The sequence below is a fragment of the Mus caroli genome, chromosome 12 (genome assembly GCF_900094665.2).
Source record: "Mus caroli chromosome 12, CAROLI_EIJ_v1.1, whole genome shotgun sequence".
NCBI classification, from domain to species: domain Eukaryota; kingdom Metazoa; phylum Chordata; class Mammalia; order Rodentia; family Muridae; genus Mus; species Mus caroli.
In genome coordinates this window covers 100,501,871-100,527,087 of record NC_034581.1, presented here as the reverse complement: position 1 = coordinate 100,527,087, position 25,217 = coordinate 100,501,871, and the positions used below count along the sequence as shown (strand labels likewise).

Sequence of the window (25,217 nt, the reverse complement as noted above, 5' to 3'; positions counted from 1 at the left end):
AAAAAAAAAAAAAAAAAAAAAAAAAACAAAACAAAACAAAACAAAACAAAAAAACATCTAGAACAAATACCTGTGTGTCTGACAAAAGCTACAGGAAGGCAAGCAAGCAAGCAAGTCAGGGGCGCCAAAGCGTCTTCAGGAGCAAACAGCTCAACTGTACTTACTTGCCTCAAGGTCTATGACAAATGGTCTTGGTAGACAGACATGGAATCCTAGCTTTCAGGAAGCTGAGGCAGGAGGAGCACAGGTTCAAGGCCAGCTAGGGATACACAGAGAAAGCAAGTCCTGGCAGGGAGAGGGTGGGGGAGGGTGGGAGTAAGGGAGGAGGAAGAGAGGGGAAGGGAAAGAAAACAACAAAGCAAACTTCCTACAAAGCTGCTAAAACTAATAGATAATAGCTACAGTGCAGAACAGGATGCAAGGCAGAACACATACAAATCTGCCCCATCTTTACATACTGTTAAAAACTAGAAATGTTTAAACCAGAACAGTTACCATAAAAAAGTACCAATTACCTAATGTGACTATGCAAGATTTCTGCAGAGACCGAAATATAACCAGAATTTAAGGAGGGATTAAATGGAAGAATTGCCACAGTGGGCTGGAAGATTCAGTATTACAAAGGCAGTGGCTCTCAAAACTCAAGCACAAACCACTGCAAGCTCAAAGCCCAGCAAACAGAGGAGTGTTAGTGTGAAGCTGACATTGACGACACTAAGGCTTCGACAGAGCGCAGTTAAGAACCAGGGGTGGGGGGTGGAGGGAGCACTGGCTGCTCCCCTAAGGATGTGGGTCCAACCACAAAACCCACATGGTAACTCACAACCACCTCAAAGTCCTGCTCCAGGAGTCTGGACACCTTTACTGGCTTCTGCAGGAACTAGGCACGCATGTGTACAGACACACATGCAGGAGACACCCCTACACCTAAGTTTTAAGTTTTAAAAACTTTAGTTAATTCTTTAGTTAAAAAAAGAAAAAGAATGAAGTCAGGTTTAAAACCAGCAACACCCAAGGCTCCAGATGCTGTCAGTCATCAAGAAAGAAGCCAGACTGGAGTATCTGAGGCGGTACAACCAAGAACAGACAAAAAGAACAGAGTCCACACCTGCATCTTAACAAGGGCAACATGAGAAGATGAAGGAAAAGTCTTGAGGAGATGATGCTAGGCCAGCTGACTCAGCCCTTCTCACAGTCCATGGGAAGCTGGTGCTGTGCGGAGGACAAGATCCAGACAAGCCGCAGAGTATGTGAGGACTGGAACCCAGGAAAGCAGGGCAGGTGAAAAGACACACAGCAGAGTGTGGGGGCACCGGGTGACTGGGAACAGGATGGATGGTGACAGAAGAGCTTCCCGGGGAACCAGACACATTTCATGTCTCTAGAAGGCGAGGCCACTGGCACCTTCTCCTATTTCAAGCTGTAGACTCTCAATCAAAGTAAAAGCCAATGACCCCATGATGACCAAGAACGCAGGCCTCACACCATCAGGACAGTCTTCCCAGCCTCCACACAGCACCTCCTTCAGCTGCTGCAAGGCTGTCCCTGGCCTCTCTGACCAACACTTACATTCCCCTCCCTACTCTCTGTGCCTTCTCCACATTCCCAGTTCCATTCCCTGTTTTCTTATTCTCCACAGGACTAACAGTATAATGTGCTAACAGAAATCCCTGTTACATCCTTAGCCATGCTCAGGGATGGGTCTGGTACAGCCTGCACTGACAGCACTCCAGTACACAAAACAACTCCATAGCCACTGCCGCAGTGAACACAACCCACTTCCATTCCTGAAAGCTAAGGGCAGCTGTATGAGGCTCCAGGCTCACTGCCCAGCTCACCATGTACCTCCAACAGCAGCAACTGAAATGCCCAACTCACACACAGGCCGAGGGCTTTTCCTTCCAGAAAACAAAAGCTGTACGAAGGTCTACTGGAGCCTTCCCTACCTGGCTTATTTTTCTCAGGAAAGCATTTCTCCATCAAAGCTGCGACGTTGTCTCTGTATCTGTGGAGGAAGGAAGGAGTCCTTAGTTACAAGTGTGTCCCCAAGAGCCTTCAATAATAGGACACATCTCAGCAGGCAGTGTGTCTGAGGGGAACAGCAAAGTCAAACAGACCTGCTATCGAACCTGCACCTTCTACTTAAACCACTGCCAGGTGTGCGGACTCGGGCAGGAGGGCTGCTCAACAACACCCTGCCTATAAAATAAATAAAATAAAATATAATCTACAGAATAAAACTCCAAAGAAACTGTCAAGAAACTCTGACAGAATCTGTGCCTCCCTCACCATCTGTGGCAGGCAGGAGAGCTGGACCTGTCCCACACCAGCTGCAACACTCAGGAGATCGGGCCCTGCATATCCTCTGGGCAGCAGAGTGGAGGTGGCCCTGGTAAGAGCCCAGATGCAGGGCTTTGAATTGCCCCACCCCAAATCTACCCCATCAATGACCTGCTGGAGTCCAGAAGGGGCTAGTCCTACAGATCTAAATCTATGGGATCTCCATGGCACAGGACAGCGACAGGATATCAAAAGGACTCCAGTGAGAAATCAGAATTAAGAAGCGGGGGTGGGGGTGGGGGGCGTTTGCAAGGGTGGGCAGTGGGTACAAGGAGAGGGGAGATAAAAGTAGGATTGGGGTGCATGATACAAAACTCACAGAGAACCAAAAATGTTTTTAAAAGGGGTATTTCTTTTGCCCCATCACCATGCAACCCAAAACAATGTAAGTTGTCCCTTACCTAATTTTGGAATCCCTAACGTAGTTAGGATCTTTCAAGTTATCNTCCCAAGGAAGACAGCCGCTGAGCCACTGGATCATGCAATAACCAAGTATTTCCAAATCCCCACGTCTTGATGGGGCTACAAACAGAACAGGAGGTTAACATGGTGAAACAGCATTCCAGAAAAACAGCAAGACAGAGCAGTCCACTCAGGTCTAACCTGCAGCAGAAACATTTGCCTGCGTATAATAAAATCACTGAACCATGGGCTGTGTAAAACAAACCTTTGTTCTCCAAGTAATAACTTACTTAGAACCCAACTGATAAGTCTTAGGGTTTGAAACTGCTACCTCTGGTCTAGGAAGTAAAGTCTGAAGCCACCTCACACCCAGCTGTCTTTGGGAGCCGTAAAGACACTCACATACCAGACACTGTCCGTATGTCCTCCACAGAAAGGGCAGAGAAGGGGCTAAGCTAGCTTATACAAAACAGAAGCCACACAGAACCCAGACACTAGAAAACAAGGCAGCACAGAGCTCAGCTGTGTGAGTCCTAAGTACAGTCTGGCACCCCTGAAGACCAGAGGCATTCCTAAGGGCCCTTACTCAAGTACAGGAGCCAAGCCTCAGCCCTCCTTCTCCACATCACTCTTCCCGTATCCCATACTCTCTATCAGTCTATGTGTTTACTTAGCATTCAGACAGAAACCTGAGTACACAGGCCACTGTGGACATACCCACGCCTTTGTGAGCGTCGATGCTGGTGAACTCCAGGGTGCCGTCATGGCACCTTTTGGGATCTTCCTTGTACTCTTTATGAACTCCATCTGGGCAGTACCGATAAGCAAGGCCATAGTCTACCAAATATACCTATAAATTTCCAAGAACCAAATTAGAGACGAAAATCAATGCACATGAATGACCAGAAAAGTACTGAAATAAAATACAATCACTTGGAGGTCGATTCACCTACAAGGGCAAACAGCAGCTCACGAAGCAAGTCAAATCTAAACTGAGCACTCCAGCAAGTCCTGAGTCTCCCCCCACCTTCTTTGCAATGCTGGGGGTCGCACCTAAAGCTTCACACAAGCTAGGCAAGAGCTCTGCTGCTGCTGCGCTACCACTAAGCTATCCCCACCCTCCCACCCAGGAAGGTTTGACTTTTAATAAGTGTTAAATGACCAGAAGGCCACAGTGCTCGAGTGTTAGTTCCCTCTGCATGCTTTCTGCTAAAGTGGTTAATCCTGTCTCCATGGGCAAGGCTTACAGATGGTCAGTTTCTTTTACAGAGTCTAGAACAAAACTACAACAAAATATAAATGTTCAAGACTCTCTCCACAAAGAAAAGGGACATGAATGCTGTTAGCACACAAAACAACAGCTGTCTTCTACTCTTGATCCTTGTAAAATAGTCAAATGCCTATTTACTTCATAAAATGATTCAAGGGCTATAATAACTTTCAAAACTCTTAGATCAGGCCTCTACCTGCATCTTAAATACTATATATTACAGTCTGGTCTTCCAGATTAAAGCTAACTTAAAAAACAAACAAAAAAAACCAGAGTAATGCTATGGGCATAGCTGGTTGTCCCGACTAGCATACAACACTAGGATAAGTGGCTTCCGTCTGACAGCCACACATACACCTGGTTCTGTCACAACGCATGGACACATGTGCGCGTGAACACAAAGATGGACACATGTGGCCTGAGAGAGTAACCCCATCCACAGAGCAGGTCAGAAAGGCAGGAGAGCCGCACACAGCTGCCGTGTGGACAGAAGCTGCTCCCATCAGTCACGTGCAAACCAACAGCAGTCGGTTTCTAATAGTGCTCTGCAAGCCCTTCCTACTTCAGCTAACGTAAAGGGAGCTTTACTGCTCGCTCAGGCTCTTGGCTGTGCTCAGGGAAACAGCTCGAATGAGATGGTTGAGGATGCCCCTCACAGAGCGTCCCAGCACAGCAGCTTGCTCCCGGTGCCCTACACTGATTCCTGAGGCTCGCCAGAGCTTACAGAGCAAAAGCCAACACCCTGGGCAGAAAAGGAGGGAATCAAAAGAAGGAAACCGTATGCAGCAGACCCAAGGGCAGAGTATGTTGACAGATCACTTCCCTGAGCCAAGCACTCAAAACCTCCTTCTTACACAAGATCAAGAGGCGACACTAAGCAGCCTTTATTGTCACTGACAACTGAACTGACCCCACATTAAAGACCAAATTCTCCAAATAACAGACACTTATGTCAGATGGAGTTTTTGAACACAGGAAGTAATGAAGGTGACAAAGTGGACCAGCAGATCTAACTCGCTGGTGCACTTTATAGTTTAAGCTTCACCCCAAACAGCTATTTGAAATGCACGTTGTAGCAAGCACTCCCAAATATTATGTAGAGCAAAACAGCCAACTTGATAAAGTGCCAGCACACTGCAACAAAAACACAGAATGGCACTGGATACAAGTGTCTGGAGAAAGGGCATTGTTAGCTTCTCTACTTCGGAGCTTGTGGGCTTCAGCCCAGAGTGCCCCACTTGCTCCCAAGCAGCACAAGTTACAACAGTAAAAGCTGCAGTTCTAAGGACCTGGTCAGGGTTCTTGTGACTCAGGAGCAGGTTGGAGGCCTTGATGTCCCCATGCACGTACTCATGCTCGTGGATGTACTCCAGGATATCCAGCTACAGAGAACACACAGTGAGTTAGTGCAGTACCTAACATGGCCAGCAGAGGGCTGAGCTTCAGCGGAAACCAGCCCTTACTGGATTCACAAGGAGCATAGCTCACATACAATTCTTAAGCTTAGCTGCAATACAGTTTTCCGAGAAAACCTTTTGGCATTTGCTTCATATATTTTCTGAAGGTCACTCCCAAAGCGGTCCATTATCATAAACCTGTAACTGAAGACAAACAAGGAATGTCAGTGAGGGAATAACTGGGAACATGTACTTGCAATGACTATTCCCCTTCAGATTAGGTCAGGTTAATGCTAACTAAGGCAGTATTATAGATTATAAACGAGGAGGAAAGGGGAGCAAACACATACCATGAAGACTCTCTCTCAACTACATAGAAATCTCAAGAATTCAGAACGTTTCATCATCCTGCCCTGGACTCAGCTCGTTTTATAGGAGACAGCATTCAAATTAAGACAGTGCCCACCCAGAATCCAACACTCATCTACAATGGAACACAGCCACCTGGCTTCTCACAGCTAACTGCTGTTTTTAGACAATTGCTTCTTTCTCCTGACTGCACCTCCATTTTTAAGGCACATTTCAACAATATTCTGTTAAATCTAGGCTGTCAAGAGATGGCTTACAAACTACATTCAGTAAAACTGTTCAAATGGTATTAAGCAATTAAGTGTAAAACATTCAATGGTCAGATCTGCAAAAGGAATACCCTACAAAAATGAAGATTTTTGTTTGTTTGTTTTGCCAGCCCCCTCCCATGTCAGCTGGACCAGGTGACATTACTTCCTGGGGCCATAATTTTTGGAGAAATGGAATGAGGAGGCAGGTCTCATCCTTCCCAGGGACTCAAACTCTAGGAGTGCAGAGACGCACTGGAGACCTGCAAGGACACTGCCCATCTCCTCTGAGCATCACCGTCACCTTCAACAGCTGTCCAAATCCTTATCCATCTATGTAAATCACTGACATAGACACAGGACAAACCCTCCCATGGAATGCTCATGACACAGCAGTCAGGCTCATGATGGTAAACTACAGTGAGCTTCCAAGGAAGGAGCAGCCAGCTAAATGAAAAGACAGTGTGGTAATGGAAAGCCTAGGGTCCTGTTCATTAGAGAGTCTATGTATCTTTTAATGTCTTAGCACATAAGTTTATGTCAAAGTCACACTATCAAGTAGAAGCAAAATACATTCATTTGTGTTAAGATTCCTGCTACCCTGACCTGTGCAGCCATGTGTCTTCCCAATATCCTGGGTATGGCAAGTTGTGCATAGCTGAGAGAATAGTAGGGTGAACACTTTTGTTAACCTGTGTAATCACTACAATACTCTGAATAACAACCTGCCAACAGTCTGTGTCTTAGGGTTATCACTACTGCTGCAACCAAACACCATGACCAAAACTCAAGACAAGGGTTTATCTGACCTACACTTCCACTGTTCATCATCAAAGAAAAGTCAGGACAGCAACTCACACAGGGCAGGAACCTGGGGCAGCAGCTGATGCTGAGGCCATGGAGGGCTGCTGCTTACTGGCCTGCTCTCATGGCTTCTTGCTCAGACTGCTTCTTATAGAACTCAGCACCACCCACAATGGGCTGGGCGTTCCCTCATTAATCACTAATTAAGAAAATGCCTATGGCCAGGTTTTTTAGACATATTTTCTCAATTGAGGTTCCCTCATTTCAGGTAACTCTGGCATGTGTCACATTGACAAAAAACTAGCCAGCACAGTCTGGAAGAGGATAAACACATTGTTTGCTTCAACACAGGAAACACTAATATAGATTACACTGGTCTTTGGTTTTGTTTGTTTGTTTGTTTTTTAGTTTTTTCGAGACAGGGTTTCTCTGTATAGCCCTGGCTGTCCTGGAACTCACTTTGTAGACCAGGCTGGCCTCAAACTCAGAAATCCGCCTGCCTCTGCCTCCCGAGTGCTGGGATTAAAGGCGTGCACCACCACGCCTGGCATATGGTCTTTTTTTTTATACACAGATCACCCTGCCACTAACTCTAAATGGCCCCTAAAATTCCCTCATCATCACACACACGCTGTTAGCACACTCCCCTCAGAGAGCTCTGGGATAGAGTGAGAATACTTCTGAGAATGTCTATCAGGTAAGGTCTCTGATGCTTTCTTTTTTGAGGGACTTAAATGCTTCAGGTAATAGGAAAATACCAATCAGTTCCAAATGAAAACAGTGAGTCTTTCTGCGATCCTCACACTGCTCTAAGCTACCTATCCCTCTCATCACTCAAATACAAATTAAGGAAAACTAAGGCCGCTAGCAGGGGAAGAGGCTAGGCTAGGAGAAGGACTCTCTTCCTATTGCTTTCCTTCAGAAAGACAAACGTGCGTGATTGTTTTTAGTGCTTCAACCTAACAGTCAACACTTCACCCATGACCAGTCTGAGTCTCGAGCTCCACTGTGGAAGGTCTAGCAAATGTCCATTTCGACTGAGAAGGACTAACATCACTGACAATCACCGAGACACTGTTGCACACCTGCTCAGCTGCAGTTGCCCATTCTTACAATGCTAAAGCTCCTGCCAGCAGCACCCTCTAAATACAGCTATCCTTCCTCCTATCCCTTCTCTCTGGCTCTTATCACCTCACAGTACACTGTTCCAATAAAACCACCTGTAACAAAATGGTGTAAGATTTCAAAGAGCCCAGACTCCCTGAAATATGAATGGTTCTCTAGTAAATAAACCTGGCAGGCCTACAATGGCTACCTGTCATGGTTTGAATATGCTTGGCCCAGGAAATGGCACTAATAGACAGTGTGGCCTTGTTGGAGGAAGTGTGTCACTGTGGGGACAGGCTTTGAAACCCTCCTTCTAGCTGCCTGAGTCTTCAATCTTCTCCCGTTTGTCTTCAGAACAAGATGTAGAACTCTCAGCTCCTCCAGCACCATGCCTGCCTGGATGCTGCCATGCTTCCCCCCATGATAATGGACTGCACCTCAGAACCTGTAAGCCAGCCCTAATTAAATGTTGTCCTTGTAAGAGTTGCCTTGGTCATGGTGTCTCTTCACAGCTATGAAAACCCTGCCATCCTCAAGTCTTTGCTAACACAGCACTAACCTGGCTTGGGCATTCCAGCTTCTTCCATTCAACACTGTCTTTCACGAAGACACTTGTGTGACTACTTGGATCTTGCCAGCGGCAGGTTTAAGCATAAGAATTATAAAACTGTGACCATGAAACTGTATGAGGAAGTTGCATAGGACACCACAAAAGTTTCCTTTGTAGGAAAGGGAAACTCACAAGACAATGGCACACATTTTTGACACTAGGCATTGTGTCTGTCCAGAAACAGAGCAGTCTTCCAATAACATCAAAAGGAAACTACCTGAGAGTAACAGCACCCTGACGGTAAACTGTGCTAGACAGGCAGAGATGCACCCACACATACTCACGAGGAGCAGGCCAGAGGACTGAAGTCTGTGCCAGCCAAGGCTCTACAGTAACTTGAAGCTAAGTTTGAAAATCAAGACTCTAGCTCAAAACTGCAAGGCATGGAATCAGGCCTTTGATGACTGCTTAAGCCAGCTGAATCACAGCCTTCCTTTACTCACTGGGAACACCTTTCGAACTGCAGACCAGCCCAGCCTCCAGTTTCTAACTCAGTCTGGCCTTCAGTCTCCTACACGCTTTGCTCCATGAAATTTAACTCATCCACTCAGATACTTCACAAGAGCAGGCTGCACAAAAGTGTTAAGGGCTTCTTAACTCTGACTCCTAAGACATCTAAGAGGAACGGTTAGTGAGCAAGCATGGTTCAGAAATGCTCTCTCTCTCTCCATGATCCTCACCTCTAACTACTAAAGTCCTCAGAGAGAACAAGACCCTACTTTCCTTGAAAGATTAGGCATTCACCATGGGATATAAACGGGTCCTGAGGGCTCGTTGGCATAAAGAACGGGAGAGGGAGAGTGGACTCTGTTCCTGTCCACAGAGTTCCAGTCACCTGGCGCTGCTCCACAGACGTCCACAGCTAGACTAGCACCCCCATTTAACAGGCCCCCGACACTGTGATGTACTGAGAAAAACAGAGAGAAGATCTCACTCCTCCCCTGCACTGCCCTGCAGACCAGAAGCACAGACATTGTGGGTGCTCCGCAGTAACTCCTCACTAAACCAACTCACCAGGAAATGCTCAAAATGGAGATTTTTACCTTTTTCCATTTTTATCATGTAGACCAGATCCCCAATACTTAGGAACACCAAGGTACTTCAATTTATGTGTACGAATCCATTTCTGAACTAGAAGTTAAAAGAGAGGCCTATGATTTCATCTGCTATGTAAATGGTCATTTCAGAATAAATTACTAAGAGCAGAGCATATTTATATGGGCAACAAAACCACCTCGAGTCATAAAACAGGATGTAAAGGGCACAGGATAACCCACACAAAGCTCAACTAAAACTTTACCAATCTACAGAGACAGCACTCTGCTGTTTCCTTTCTAGAAACTGCCCATCTATGAGACCATAGCACACAGTAGCACTGTCCCTTGGGTCACCGGCTAGTCAGAGTGTGCTTGCTTCCACAAGAAGAACGACTGCCACCCCAAACTCTAGAAGTGCAGGGTCGTCTCCTTCAGTGTCTACATCTCTTCCTCCCCTTGCAAGACTCAGGAGCGGCTCCTGCTCCCTCACTGTGAGGAGCTGGGGCCTCAGATGAACACAGTTGAGAGCAGCAGCCCAGGGCCAGCCCAGCTCCCGCCTCAGGAGCTATCCATGCTCAAAAGTCATAGGGCTTACCCACACCTGGGAACTAGGCTCATTCATGTATTATGAGCTGCAAAGCCTTGATTATTTCACAGGCCCACAGACCCTAGGGCAAATACATCTGTACATCAGCAGGACTCATGCAAATATCATGTGATTGGTGTTCGTGTATAAAGCAAATGAAAACAGAGACATAGGACATGGCACTTTATCTCAGCACTGTGAAATAAAGCCAGGTAAACTACTTATTTTAAAGCGTTTAAACCTTTAACAAAACAATTTCAAGCGTGCTTATTGCTTCTTACTTTGCTCTGGTTTAGCAGCCCTCTGGTAGAACTTTAATTCCGTGAAAAGAGGTCCATTGTCACTGGGTTCCTTAGAATACAAGAGTCAATTAAAATTACTGAACTATTTACATTGAGCTTTCAAAATAGAGTAAATCTAATTTTCCTACAAACACAATATAACTTTGATACTTAAATTTATAAACTATTAAAAGATTAAGTTCAACTCCTTACAAATACTTTATATGTTCTCACAATAATTTTTCTTTCTCTTAAGCTCAACTTTCATAATTGATACATCATACAAAATCAGAAATACAGTTCAGTCTTTGCAGAAGTTTAAGACAAATGTTTAAGCTAATTTTCATCTTTATTAAGCAAAGGCCACCAATCATGCTAAGTTTATCACCACTAAGAGGCTATAAGGCAGTTCAAAGATTTAATAGAATTCCAACACCTGACTTAGCCATTAATGGTAGAATCCCATCCCTTACCCTTGCCCTACAGTGGCTCTCCCTACTTCTTGCAAGTGGAGGATCATCTGCATTGCAGAGCGAGGCCGCAGGGTGCCTTCTCTTTCTAATACTGAATCCTCTTTCTCAGACCAACAATCTTATGTCTTTTTTTTAAGTCAAAAAGAAACTGGTGCTAAATAACTGTTTTCCCCAACTTGACCAGACAACCCCTACTTCCCATTTCAAGGAACCATTTGAATTACTTGTAAAGACATCTACCAAAAGAGAAAGAGAGAAAGAGACAGACAGAGACAGAGAGAGAGACAGAGACAGAGACAGAGACATTTACAAAAGAGTTATTTCACACAACAAGAGATAAGAGCTCTTTGGGACTTTCATGTTGTTTAACAAATATTGGGAAGAAGTCACTTATAATTTTGTCTTTTTAAATAGTTAATTTTCTGTGACTGATTGATATAAAATAGTATTTACTTAATGTTTGATATTTTATACTGGTTTAAAAACATTAATAACCTCAAACATGAAAGCAAAGGTTTCTAAACTAATCTGAGCAAAATACCTGGGACAGAAGACCCACACGGCGGGAGTTAAGGACTCAGAGCTCATCAGAGCCGGCAGACCTGAGCTATGGCATGACAGTGTGTGTTCTCCACTTCAGAGGTATCTGCTCCAAATGATGAAAATAACATCCACCCACTTCTTCTTCATTGAGGAAATCTCAACAACTACAGAAGTTAATTTTGGTCCTTGAAGTGTCAATTAAAACCTCTGTCACATACAATTCTATCAGCTCAGATGTACAGCAATTCAAATGACAGGTATCTCCAGGTAACATGCTTTTATAGGACTCTGCTCATCTGCAATCACGCAGTACTTAGCCACAAGGGAACACTTAAGCCAAAAGTGGCCAACACTCGGATCAGAAAGAACATGGGCAGTTCGCCATATGTGTACAGCTCAGCTTCAGAGAGTGGTGTTCAAGGGCTCAGCATGTCACCAAGCCCCACAGGATCATATCTGTACACAGATGTGAATGCCGAGCCCCGATCAATGTGCTATGCAGGGAACTCTCCCACACCTGTGGCTCCCTTCCTAGCAGCAACAGAAGCCAGCCATGGAAGCAAATGCTTCAAGTCTATGACCAAGCAAGTCACAGAATCAGTGTGAAAAAAGAAGAAAGTGAAATTAAAGAAAAGGAATCTTGGTTAGCTTTCAGAATGACTCATTAATGAAACTCTAACTTAAAAGACACTCTCCCAAGACCACTCCTGGCTTATTACCAACAGAATAAGATTTTTGATTTATTCAGTTTCAGCCTACATCATATCAACTTTAATTTTCAAGTTCCCTTCAAGGAATAATTTATTAAACTTATAATTCGAATCAACCATATAAATCAGGCACTCTAATGAAGGCTCCTGAGCACCTTCAGACATTTTCCTGTCCAATGGGCGTCCATTATGACAAGGTAAAGCAGCCGCTTCTTGGCGCTGCGCTCCAGCTGAAGCGAGCCATCTATGGAGAAAATACCTTAACTCAGAACTAAAACTGTATTAACATATTTCAAATCTAAAATACTTTGCCAACTCTATAATAGCCAAGATTTAGAAAAGAAATTGGGACTGACATTTTAACTAGAATATCACTAAACGTTTCCTTAAGACTTCGAAGTGTCAAAATGACGATGACAACAGGAAAAAATTAAAATGTGATATATTTCAATGGCGCCATCCAAAAGCAACTGGCTGCCATTTAAAAACGAAGCTGTACAAAGTTTCTCCTTCTTACCAAAAAAAATTAGGATATCTGAATTGAAAATGAGAAACACTCATCACAACATCAGGCAGAGTTCTTCCCGGGAGGGAGGCTGTGAAACACAGACCCCATCAGTTGTTCCCAAGAAAAGGACCACCACACACCAGCTCTTAAGTGCCATCAACTGGAAGTCCATCTTCAGACATCCAACTCTGCTCCCGTGAAGGTGAGAAGGACTCAGAGAACTAATTTCTTACTGATGTTTAGATTTGGTGGGGGAGGGGGAGTCAGAAAATTTTCTACCCGTACATACTGTCCAAGTTACTTATTTACTCTTTCTTCTTGCCCCCCCTCTCTCTTTGTGTGTGTGTGTGCGCGAGTGTGCATATGCTCGAGCACGCATGCATGTGTGTCTGCCTATGTCTCTGTGTGTGCCCTTGTGTCTCTCTGTGTGTATGAGTGTATCGGTGTGTGCACCTGTATGTGTCTGTGCGTGTGCCTGTGTGTCTCTCTTGAGCTTGTCTGTGTGCGTGTGCTCTCACACACAGTCTCTGAAAGCAAGCATAAACTAACGTCCCGAGACACAGCAGTGCTATCCCACAGCTGCTTGCGTCAGTCAGGGCTGAAGGCCCCAGACAGAAACAGAGACCACTCCTGGGTGGGAAGAAGTGTGCAGGAAATGCTAAGACATTTCATTTGTATGTGTATATTATGTTCATGCCAATGTCAAATGCAGGAGCCGTGTGTAACCATGTAGAGCTCATTCATAAAGCTGTCACGTAAGAAGTATCTGAGTTTCTGAGGTAGAATTTCAGAGTACAACTACTGGAAAGGACCTCAGAATGAAGCTACAGGTCTGCAGAGCCGTGACCTCACCTGTCACATCTAAGGTGCACAATGCCCCAGTCTCTACTCTGGTTCTCAATGTGGCTGCAAAGGAGTACCTGGCAGACTTACCAAAGACACCAATGGCCAGGCCTTGTGCAGTCCCATGACAACATACAAGGACTGGGAAGCATGGCTTGGCATGTCATTATGGAACTTTACAGCAGCAACCACTTTGCCGTGTTTCTTAAATAACTTGCCCATTTTTGCTCTAAAATAGAAAGCATGCTCGTGTTTACAGTGCATGAGTGTCATGGTATACTTGTTCACAGAGCCACCTTATAAAGAACTTTCAAATACTAAGCTTCACATCTGACTCTTGTGTTGCTCATTCCCAGTCAGTAGCTCATGGTCTCTGAAAACACGAACCTTGGCTGCAGTTGCAGCAGTCACAGAAACCTGACCAGCAGCCAGGCTGCTTTGCACCCATCTCCAGCACCGCACTCACGCACGCACGCACACATTTAACAATTTCATGTGTTTGTCTGAATGGCAACTGTTCTGATTTTAAATCAGAAAAGGTGTGATAACCATTCTACGTGTTTGTATTTGATACTTCCACCTTTAAAGACCATGAAGCTGTCAGAAGGGGAATGACAGCCTGGCCTATTTATTCCCAGCAGAGGAGAGTCACGGCATCCAAAGGATAAAGATGAATGGACAGAAACACAGGAAGAGGGAGGAAAAAGTATACCTAAAAAAGTATTTTAAACAACAAGCAAAACAAGAGTGTAAGAATGGTGTATGTAAAGGACATTTAAAACAAAGTCACTATTGAGTAACTTAAAATCTACTTAGAGAAAAATAAACACAAACATTTTAACTGACATTATGAGAAGGGTATTAGAAGTAAAACTGTATGATAAATGACAATCCAGTGATTGACACAGGAATTTAAAGGGCCCAAAGATTTCAGTCACCCACGGAGCAGCAGCCAGCTCTAGCTGGGGTCCCTCTGAGGCCTGGGCAGCTCTTCTTCTAGGACCACAAACACAGAAGAGCGGCTGAAATGGGGGGTTGGGGGGAGCGAGCATCACCGCCCTTCACAAAGAGAAGGACAAAGGACAATGGAAGACACAGAATACTGGACTAAGTCTGAAAACAGACATCTTTAGAACCTAGAAATTCAATGTTCTGATAAAGTAACTGGAAATACTATCCGATGCTTTTCCCTCAGCTAGGTAAGTGAAAAGGGCAGGAAGTGAGGCTCACAATCCTAAGATAAAGCGTCAGTGACACAGAACAGAACAGAACAGAACAGAACAGAACAGAACAGAACAGAACAGAACAGAACAGAACACACATGGTCATTTAGCACTTTCCCTCTAAAGCAGGGCAACGAGCATGGCAATTATGCAGGGCAGGGCAGGGCAGAGCAGAGGGGTCTGAAAGCCTGGGCCCGGCCATGAGTCAGGGGAGCCTTGCTTTCTTCTCAATGAAGTCCTTTGAAGATTCCAAGGCACTGATCTCCCACCCCCACCCCAGGTACCATGTTTTCATGTGTATAGAAGAAGGCATAGCAATCTCCCCCAACCCCAGGCACATGACTAACATCACAGGGAACTCTAATTCCTTTGACCCGGTAGCAGCCCATCCCCGTGGTTCAGAAGGAATGTCAGAACACAAAGAGAAAGAAAGCTGAAGACCAGAGGACAGGAAACAGGGCCCTGGCAGAGCCCTAACAGGAGACAACCACGGGCACTACTGACAAGAAAGAGCAGAGGCTGACTAAGGTTTCCCACTGCAGACACAGGCTATAGAAGCTCAAGCCTCACAAATGCTACAAGGGCTCAAACCCTGCCTGCTGTGCTCTAGGAGATGAGAGGGAGAAGGGCTCACCCAGAGGTCCTTGGGTCCAATAACCCTACAGGGACCAAACGGCTAGTGCAGCTGACACCAAAGCAAGTCAGACTGCAAGAGGCTAATACAGAAATACTTCTAGAAAAATGAAAGACCAAGATGCTTTATGAATAAAGATACAAACGTCCCTGCAAACTATGAGCAAAGCAGTCCAGAACGGCGTAAGAAGCCTACGTCACCTTGCCTAAGTAGGATGTGCACTACAGGTTCGCTCAGTTCAGTATCAGAAGCCATATTAACTGAATAAAGGAGAAAAGGCTTATGAGTCAGCCTAAAAGGCATTGTAAACCATTCACAAATGAACAGGTAAACTATAATCTAGAAGGAAATATTTACAACACATATTTGAAAATAGGATCTATCAAGAAGAACTCTCCCTACTCAATTATAAAAAGCTACACAATCCAGTTATTAAAAATAGCCTTCTTAAGTAGAAAAGAATCAAGAGACTGAAGAAGCACTTATCACACAAAACCACACAAATGGCAGACACACACAACGACAAAGGGCTCAACGTTCTCATGCAGTAAATGCAAGCCTAACAGCAGCCAGACAGCACAGCTACCTCCTGGAAGGCCTGGGAAGTGAGCATGCTCACAAAGCTGGCACACCCACTTGGAACAAGCACTGGGTCTGGCAGAGCAAGTCAGTCAACCACTGGCAATGCAAAACCCAGCATGCCCACTTTGGAAATATGTCTAGAACCTTTAAAAAAAAAATTTGTTGGTTTTTTTGTTTGGTTGGTTGGTTTTTGGGGGTTTTTTGGTTTGGTTTGGTTTGGTTTGGTTTGGTTTGGTTTGGTTTGGTTTTTCGAGACAGGGTTTCTCTGTATAGCTCTGGCTGTCCTGGAACTCACTCTGTAGACCAGGCTGGCCTCAAACTCAGAAATCCACCTGCCTCTGCCTCTCCCTCTGCCTCCCAAGTGCTGGGATTAAAGGCGTGCACCAACACGCCCAGCTCTAAAATTTTGAATGTGTATTCTCCCTATTGACAAGTAATTTAGCTTCCCAGAGACACAGAAAGCCATCCCATCAGAATGTCACTCCAAAAGTCTGTGGAAGGTTTGCTCCAAGTCGCCCAAACTGGAAACAGCCCAAATTCCTATCCACACATCAAAAGGCAGTGAATGAGCTGGGCTGGTGGCACATGCCTTCAATCCCAGCACTCAGGAGGCAGAGGCAGGAGGATCCCTATGAGTTTAAGGCCAGCCTGGTCTACATAATGAATTCCAGCACAGCCAGGGCTATGCAGGGCTATTCCTGCCTCAAAGGGGTGTAGGGGAGGTGCTGGCTGGTTTTGTGTCAACTTGACACAGGCTGGAGTTATCACAGAGAAAGGAACTTCAGTTGAGGAAATGCCTCCATGAGCTCCAGCTGTGGGGCATTTTCTCAGTTGGTGATCAAGGCGGGAGGGACCCTTGTAGGTGGTGCCATCCCTGGGTCTATAGTCTTGGGTTTTGTAAGAAAGCAAGCTGAGCAAGTCAGGAGAAGCAAGCCAGTAAGTAACATCCCTCCATGGCCTCTGCATCAGCTCCTGCTTCCTGACCTGCTCGAATTGCAGTCCTAAAACAAGGGGGGGACAGTAAATGACTGATATCCTAAAAATACAAGTGACTCTTTTAAAATACCATACTAAAAACACAGCATATATCTGATAGTACCCATAGATAATACTGTAACAGGGGAAATACCTGAGAAGGGTGAGGGCAGGGCTCAAACACAAGCCACAGAGGTCTCTAGAGCCTGCAGAATGTCCCACAGAGGACCTGAGTAAGCACTTACACATGCCTGTCAGTGTTCACACTTAACATGCCTGTCACAGGGTTCACACAACTTAGACGTGCCTGTCACAGTGTTCACACTTACACATGCCTGTCACAGTGTTCACACTTAAACATGCCTGTCACAGGGTTCAAACTTAAACGTGCCTGTCACAGGGTTCAAACTTACACGTGCCTGTCACAGTGTTCACACTTACACATACCTGTTACAGTGTTCACACTTACATATGCCTGTCGCAGTGTTCACACTTAACATGCCTGTCACAGGGTTCACACTTACACATGCCTGTCACAGGGTTCATACTTACACATGCCTGTCACAGGGTTCACACTTACACATGCCTGTCACAGGGTTTGAACTTACACGTGCCTGTCACAGTGTTCACACTTACACATGCCTGTCACAGGGTTCACACTTACACATGCCTGTCACAGGGTTCAAACTTACACATGCCTGTCACAGGGTTCACACTTACACATGCCTGTCACGGGGTTCAAACTTACACATGCCTGTCACAGGGTTCAAACTTACACATGCCTGTCACAGTGTTCACACTTACACATGCCTGTCACAGGGTTCAAACTAACACGTGCCTGTCACAGGGTTCAAACTTAGACGTGCCTGTCACAGGGTTCACACTTACACGTGCCTGTCACAGGGTTCACACTTACACATGCCTGTCACAGGGTTCACACTTACACATGCCTGTCACAGNCATGCCTGTCACAGGGTTCACACTTACACATGCCTGTCACAGGGTTCACACTTACACATGCCTGTCACAGTGTTCGAATGCTTGTTTATTAGCTATAAAGTTTACTGAAAAATTACACTAAGTCAATATCTTTAAAATGTTCACTAAAACAAAGGCTAGTGATGGCTCAGTGGTTCGAGCACTGGCTGCTCTTCCAGAGGACCTGGATGGCTTCCCAGCACCCACACGGCAGCTCACAACCATCTGTAACTCCAGCTTCAGGGGACCCAATGTCCTCTTCTGCCTCAATTGCACCTTGCATGCACATGATACACAGACAAAGATGCAGGCAAAACCCACAAAATAAACAACTTAGAAAGAAAAAAAGCTGGTTGAAGATACTTGGTTCCTAAAGAATAGAATATACTTCTATTTGAATATAATAAAGTGAACCAACGAATGCGGAGGCACTCCTGACTCCCAGCTTGTATAACCTTTAAGCAGAAGCAAAGGCACAGGGCGCTAAGCTCTCCAATGACTGCTCTGCTGGCTTTTCTGTTTAACAAGGGTCCTCAGGATCAAAAATGGGGCAGGCAGAGCTATAAACAACGTTGGTCAAAACAATGAGTGAGTGATAAGGAAACAGGCCTTCTCTGTAACTGGACTAGCGACTCGGTGTCCAACACGGCTGCTTGCTGCCAATCCTGTGCATCCATAACTGCAGCGTGAACACTGCAGGGAAGTCACACTTCTTAAATTGAACAGGGAAGGGAGTAAAACTGACAACAGGCACGCACACACACACACACACACACACACACACGTCGGCTAAGCGTGATGTTACAGGGTATGAATATAAACCACACCTGCCTAAGGTGAGCAGCTGAAACAAACAGTCCCACTCCGCAGACCTCTGTGACCTCTCAGACACCCTCAAGTGCCACTCTACTATGGGAGAGCTGAAGACTCTGAATTCAAGTTACTTAAAACTATAAAGCTATGATGTGTCTCATTAAATATTTAGAAAGATTATTAACAATGCAGTACCTTATGGTTTAACTAAGTCTAGTCATCAAAAAAGATGCTCTACAAGACAAATACCAATTACATTGAGAAAGAAAAAAATGAGCAATATTTTCTTACCACTTTCACAACACAGGGCGCGTCACTGCCAACCGGTTTGGAAGAATTTGTGTCCGCTGTTTAAAGAGAGACATTTACATCAGAACAAGGAGTGTTGCCATAGACAGGATATGACACCTACTTAGGCCCTTGACCCCTCTAAGGTGTGAATCCCAGATCCCAAATGGCATTTCACATCATCATTATAACACTGTACCTAGTCTATGACTGTTTTCATATGTAGGATGTATCTAGCAATTTTAGGTTTCTTCCATTTAATCAGATGTTTCAGGAAGTTGTTACACAAAGTTACAACTATTGCTTTCATTCACAAGTCCTCTGGTGTTTAGTATGCTGATGCACTGGGAATTCCTGAAGGAAGGGACTGGTGGAATCCCTAGGTCTAGTCAGCTGTAAAACTCATGAGGAAAGAACATCTGAAGGCAGAGGAGCCGACCCCATCACTGGTTAGTACACAGCAACACTTGTGCCATTGCCGTGCACTACAGGAAGTCTCTCCAAGCTCATCATCAAGCATCTTCATGTCCTTTTTCTAAGAAATGAGAATTTGCAAGTGGACAGAGGGGGAAAAAAAATCCTTTCACTTCTGGCTATCATTTGAGCAATAAAATGCAGACATCAAGTAAAATACATAGTATAGTAAACTATGACAGAAGCATCACTATGATGTGATAGAAGAAACGGAGGGAATATTTAAACAGTGAGGGAGGTAGGCGGTGTTGTAGTGTGCTAAAGGAGCCTGGGTGTCACTGAAACTATGGAGCAGTTTAGGTCACGGGTGTTCACAGGAACAACATTCCACATAGACCAGCACCACAGCCCCCAATATGGGAGTTTTACGTGAACTGCAAAGCCAGGAGACTGACACACACAGAGAAAATGGGATGCAGACAGTGCAGAGACCCCTTAGAAAAGGAACACAGAGTAAACAAGAAAGGCTTAACAGACAGGAAGAAAGCTGCTGCTGGAACTGAGACACGGAGCCTCCAAGGTTTTCCAAAAGGACTAGCATGGTCTAACTCCGACTGGGCTGCTTAGGAGGGCTGTGTACGAGCCAAGAGCAGAAGCAGGCAGAGCAGTGGGCAGAGTGTGGCCTGACAGCTGCATAAGCCCAAGGTGGTACTAGCACACTGTGGTCATAGGCTCAAAACAAAGGGCAGCTAACAGGGACTTGATGGGTTGGAGACAGACTGTAAGCCACTTCTAGGGTTTGAGCAGAAAACTGAATAAAAGCTACAAATGGATAATGCAGGAGAGATGCTTTGGGGTTTTTTGTTTGAGATGCTTGCTATAAATATCCACGTTCAGATGCTATTACAATTTTAATCTAAAATGTCCCCCTGATTTGTGATCTGAACACTTACTCTCATCTGGTAGTACTATGTTGGGAGGCTGTGGACCTTGAACAGGTGAAGCCTAACTCAAGGAAGAAAGATATTGGCTGAGGGCCTCTGACAGCTAGTTACTGCCCATACCCAGTTCTGACCTACACTCTCTGCATCCTGGTCTGTGCACTGTGGATAGCCACCATGCATTCCTGCCACCACCATGTTACCCCACATATATGAGTGCAACTGTAGACTCAATGCCTAACTGTGAGCCAAAGAAATCCTCCCTGTTAGGGTGTTTCTGTCATAGCAACACAAGGCACTGGTGCAAATCTTAGCCTATTAGAGATACAAGTCTTGAGCTCGTAAGTGATTAGCAAAGAAACACCAGCTATCAGGGAGAGGCTCTAGTTCAAAGGGATGATAGCACAAGCATGCGCCGTGTAGATGAGGTCTCGGTTCAGTCTCCAGCAGTTTAAATGGAAAGGCCATTTATTTAGAGCCTCACACTGAAAGAAAGCTCCTTGGGAATGAACAAAGAGAGAAAAGTGCTAGGACTGATGCCAAAGGCACTGTCACCTTAGAACAGAGGACAGGCAGACTGCGACAGCAGCCACAGAAAGCAAGGAAGAAAACCATGCAAGAGTTGCAGCCAAAGTACCTCAGACACAGGAGAAGCACCAGTTTCCGAAACGCGCACCAGCTCCCTAGGACAGCCCCAGGGAGCAGCATTTAGATGCTGAATTAATAAGGCAGGCAGGTCCAGAATCTTTAACAAAACATGAAAATGAAGATAGCATCCCATTAATACTGCACACTCAAATGAGAAGAGAGTAAAGAAACGAAGTGATTTATCCATAACACATGCACGCACTACGCCAGGCACAAAGAAGCCAAGAACTACGCCTTGTCAACAAGTACCTGCGTATCCTAGAACTGAGAGAAGTATTCAAGTGTGGAAAACATCATGAAATGTTAGGGAACGCCCTGCCCTAACCTCAGCTTTGGGGAAGCAGCACTGTGTAAAACCAAAATGGAGAGAGTCTCACTTCTGTGGTCACACACACTGCTGCTGGTCCCGTACAGGGCAGCGTCAGTGCATTGGTGCCCACAGCAATGAAGGCACAGTCCTCAAGCAAACCCTCCTCTCCAGACAGAAAGCCAAGGCCTAACTCAGACTGTTCACTGGGTACTAAAAATGTGTCAACAGCACCTGCTAATGACAGAAATAAAATACTCAACACACACACAAACCAAGTTCCAGATGTGCAAAGGGCCACAAAAGCAAGAAAAGCACACGGGTGCACGGTGGCCCTGAAAAAAAGACCACGTGGGAGCACGGTGGCTGAAGTACAGATTTTAGGAGATTAAAAGGGACAACTACTTAACTACAAGTTCCTGTTAACAAACTCCTGCAGCAACTACACCACCTCCTCTAAATTACAAGCCTGAAATATGCACTTGGCTGATATAACTAACATAATAGTGTGGATGGAGACAAAGCGCCCCCATATATGGTGGCAGAAGACACAGCCAATGACACTATTGGGGTAAATTCTAGAAACTTGAGAAGGCTGGACATAGCTGGAGAAGATCACTGGGCAGTGAAAGCCATCAGAGGCATCTTGCCCTGGAGCCTTCCTCTGCACCAGAGGCGAAACTCCGCTCTCATGCCCTCTGCCTAAACACATGGGCTGTGGGGCCAAACAGCATGACTGACCCCTCTGAAATCAGGAACCACAATGACCGTGTGGTTCAATCACCAAATCCCCCTGGCTTTTCTCGTAGCAATGTGAACGTTTCATGAGCAGCCGCTTTTCCATGGTTTATGAAGACTTTCGCCGTACATAAATACAGCCTACTTCACTAGGACAGCTCTATGTCCAAACAAAACCAGAGAAGCAGCATGTACGGCTCCAAAGGCCAGTACAGTATCCATCAGGAGGCTTGTGTGCAAGACATGGTGAGAAGTGCTGTCAGCCATGTTTCGTGAACACAAGTACAGAGCGGGGAGTCCACTCAGGGGCGTGAAGCAAGCGAGTGAGTGAAAGCAGCTGTCTCCTATCATGGTTCTCAAATCCCAGAATGCCCTGGATGACGTGGAGAGCCTGTTCAGACAGCACTGCAGGCCTTCCCCACGGTTCTGAATCAGGGGTAGGGTGGAACACAAGAACAGCCATTCTGACCAGTTTCCAGACGATGGGAACCTTCACTGTAGTATTAGCATTCCAAGCCAGGTGTTGCCTGGAGGTTTTCATTTAGTAGTAACTACTTGAAAGGGGGAAAAGTCAAGTAGTTTCATATTATAGATGTTTACATCTGTGGGGCTTTTAAAAAATATCTACACATTTCATTCTATATAAACTACTATTAAATATAACTACTACTATTTCAGGGTTAGAGCTATGGCTAAATGGCTGCAAGCACTGGCTGCTTTTCCAGGACCAGGACTGGATCCCTACCATCCACATGGTGACTCACAACCATCTCTAACTCCAGTCTCAGGGGATCCAACTCCTTCTTCTGACCAGTACCAAAAATACATAATTTTTTAAAAGTTGTGCCAGGCAGAATGGCATATACGCTTATTCAACACTTGGAACACCGGAGGTAAGAGAATCTCTGAGTCCAAAGCTAATCAGAATCTCACAGTGAGACCATGTCTCTCAAAAGAGAAGAAGGTAATCATTAAGAAATTAAATAAGCTGGAGAGATGGCTCAGTGGTTAAGGACACTGACTGCTCTTCCAGAGGTCATGAGTTCAAATCCCAGAAACCACATGGTGGTTCACAATCATCCTTAACAAGAAATTAAATAACTTGCTAACTAACTAAATCAAGATTAGAGATAAAAGTGCAGTTGAGGCCTACCTCAGCTATATGATGCCTTAAAACTCAAAATTTACATCAATAACAAAGCTGAGCATGAGGTAAAACAACAGACGGAGAGAAGAACCCATGCAAACAGGGCCTGCGTAAGCATACTCCCACTAGGATGCTCAGAGAAGAAGACAGGTGTACCTGCAGTCAAGGTTTGTGCTGTTCTGTAGCACAGGGTCTCACTATGTAGCCCTCATTGGCCTGGAAATCACAGATCTGCCTGCCTCACCCACTGCTGGGATGAAAAGACTGCACCCCCACCCCCAGCTAGGTAAACCTGCTGCTGCTGTTCTTGTTCCTTTGGTCTTGGTCTTGCTGTTTGACGAGGGTTTCTTTGTGTAGTCCTGGCTCTATAGACCAGGCTGGCCTCAAACTTAAGAGATCATTTGTTGATGTTTGGTCTTTTGCTATGTGTTATAATGAATACTGGCTCCCAAGGCCTGGTTGCCCCCAGGGACAAGAAAATCTGCACACATACAAGTGATACTATATAACCTTACCCACCCCACCCCACCAAGTTATCCCTGAATGGTGAATAAAGATGCCTGCCGCCTATAGCTAGGCAGAAGAGAAATAGGTGGAGTATGGGTTCCTGGGCTTCGGGTCTGAGGCAGAGACCACTAGGAGAGGCTGGGGAAGAGAGAGGGGGTGAGTCATGAAAACATGGCCATGAGGTCTGGCCGACTGGATTTAGCCCAGATGGAACACGGCAAGTCGTAATGTGGGGTTATTGATGGGGAAGTAGATTCTAATGGCTTTCAGGGTAGATACCTGCCCAGTTCTGGTACATTAAAGGCTTATTATAAAAATGAACGCCCTGTGTCTTTTTTCTGGGAACTGAATGACCTAAGGTGGGGTAGAAACCCCTGAAATGAGACTAAATACCTACTACAACACTCCTGTCTCTGCCTCCCAAATGCTAGGATTAAAGGTGTGTCACCACTACCACCCAGCAGGTAAACCATTTTTAATGTTGAGACTTCAGTAAACTCAGAAGATCAGGATTCTAACTTGATTTCCAACTATCCCAAGTTAAGCATGCTAACGAATACAACTAACATAGGTCAAACCCAACAGGAAGTACGGACATTTTTAGAAGCCCATAGCTGTAAAGATCTGTAAAATGTGTAAAACACACAGAGTCGGAGTCAACTGTACCTGACTGAGGTAGAGGGAAAAGGATGGATAGAGCTCTCTTTCAGTCTCCAGAGAGCTTGACAAGTCTGTGTAGCAGTCTGAAGATTCGAAGGATACTGTGTTTATGAGTGACAGTATTTCAGCATTTTGTTCTTTTTGTATAATAAGATGAGCCATCTTCTACTAATATGTCAAAAATGAACGTATGTATGATCACACACTCCTCAATCATCTCGTGTGATGGTGTGTGTATTCTTGTACCAGGGAGTGGCACCACTTGGAGGTGTGGCCTGGTTGGAGTAGGTGTATCACTGTGGGTGTGGGCTTAAGACTCTCACCCCAGTTGCCTGGAAGTCTGTCTTCCACTAGCAGCCTTTGGATGAAGACATAGAACTCTCAGCTCTGCCTGCACCATGACAGCGTGGATGCTGCCATGCTCCCACATTGATGATGAACCTCTGAACCTGTAAGCCAGCCCCAATTAAATGTTGTTTTTAATAAGACTTGCCTTGGTCATGGTGTCTGTTCACAGCAGTAAAACCCTAACTAAGAAGACACCTGGGATATCAACACCACCTTGCAGTCGCTCAATTGAAAGACAATCTATCCCATAAGAAGCATTTGAATCTTCCCATTGATAACTAGAAATCACAAGCACTCACCCAGATAGATGCAGCCAAAGCCACCTTGGCCAATGGGCAATCCTAGTTTCCACTCCTTCCTAGACATGTCGGTTATGACCTCTCCAGCGGCAAACTGCTCTGCAAGGCGCCTCTTCGCAGGTCCGGGTCTTCCAGCCTGAGCTGCTTTTACACGGGGCATCTTCACTGTAACACAAAACAAGGCAAC

At 45.3% G+C, this 25,217-nt stretch overlaps 1 protein-coding gene across 6 annotated transcripts in view; it reads right to left on the bottom strand.

Moving 5' to 3' along the window:
* The window catches only part of Vrk1 (VRK serine/threonine kinase 1), a 71,756-nt gene that overhangs the window by 15,333 nt on the left and 31,206 nt on the right, over positions 1-25,217 (bottom strand). For all 6 annotated transcript variants that reach the window (XM_021179035.2, XM_021179034.2, XM_021179037.2 and 3 more), the window contains exons 2-10: positions 25,031-25,195; positions 19,025-19,080; positions 10,452-10,521; positions 9,591-9,678; positions 5,505-5,613; positions 5,302-5,394; positions 3,460-3,592; positions 2,742-2,862; positions 1,947-2,005 (exon numbers count right to left, since the gene is read on the bottom strand). In XM_021179035.2, coding sequence (XP_021034694.1) covers positions 1,947-2,005; positions 2,742-2,862; positions 3,460-3,592; positions 5,302-5,394; positions 5,505-5,613; positions 9,591-9,678; positions 10,452-10,521; positions 19,025-19,080; positions 25,031-25,195 — 894 coding nt within the window. The remainder of the gene's footprint in view (positions 1-1,946; positions 2,006-2,741; positions 2,863-3,459; positions 3,593-5,301; positions 5,395-5,504; positions 5,614-9,590; positions 9,679-10,451; positions 10,522-19,024; positions 19,081-25,030; positions 25,196-25,217) is intronic.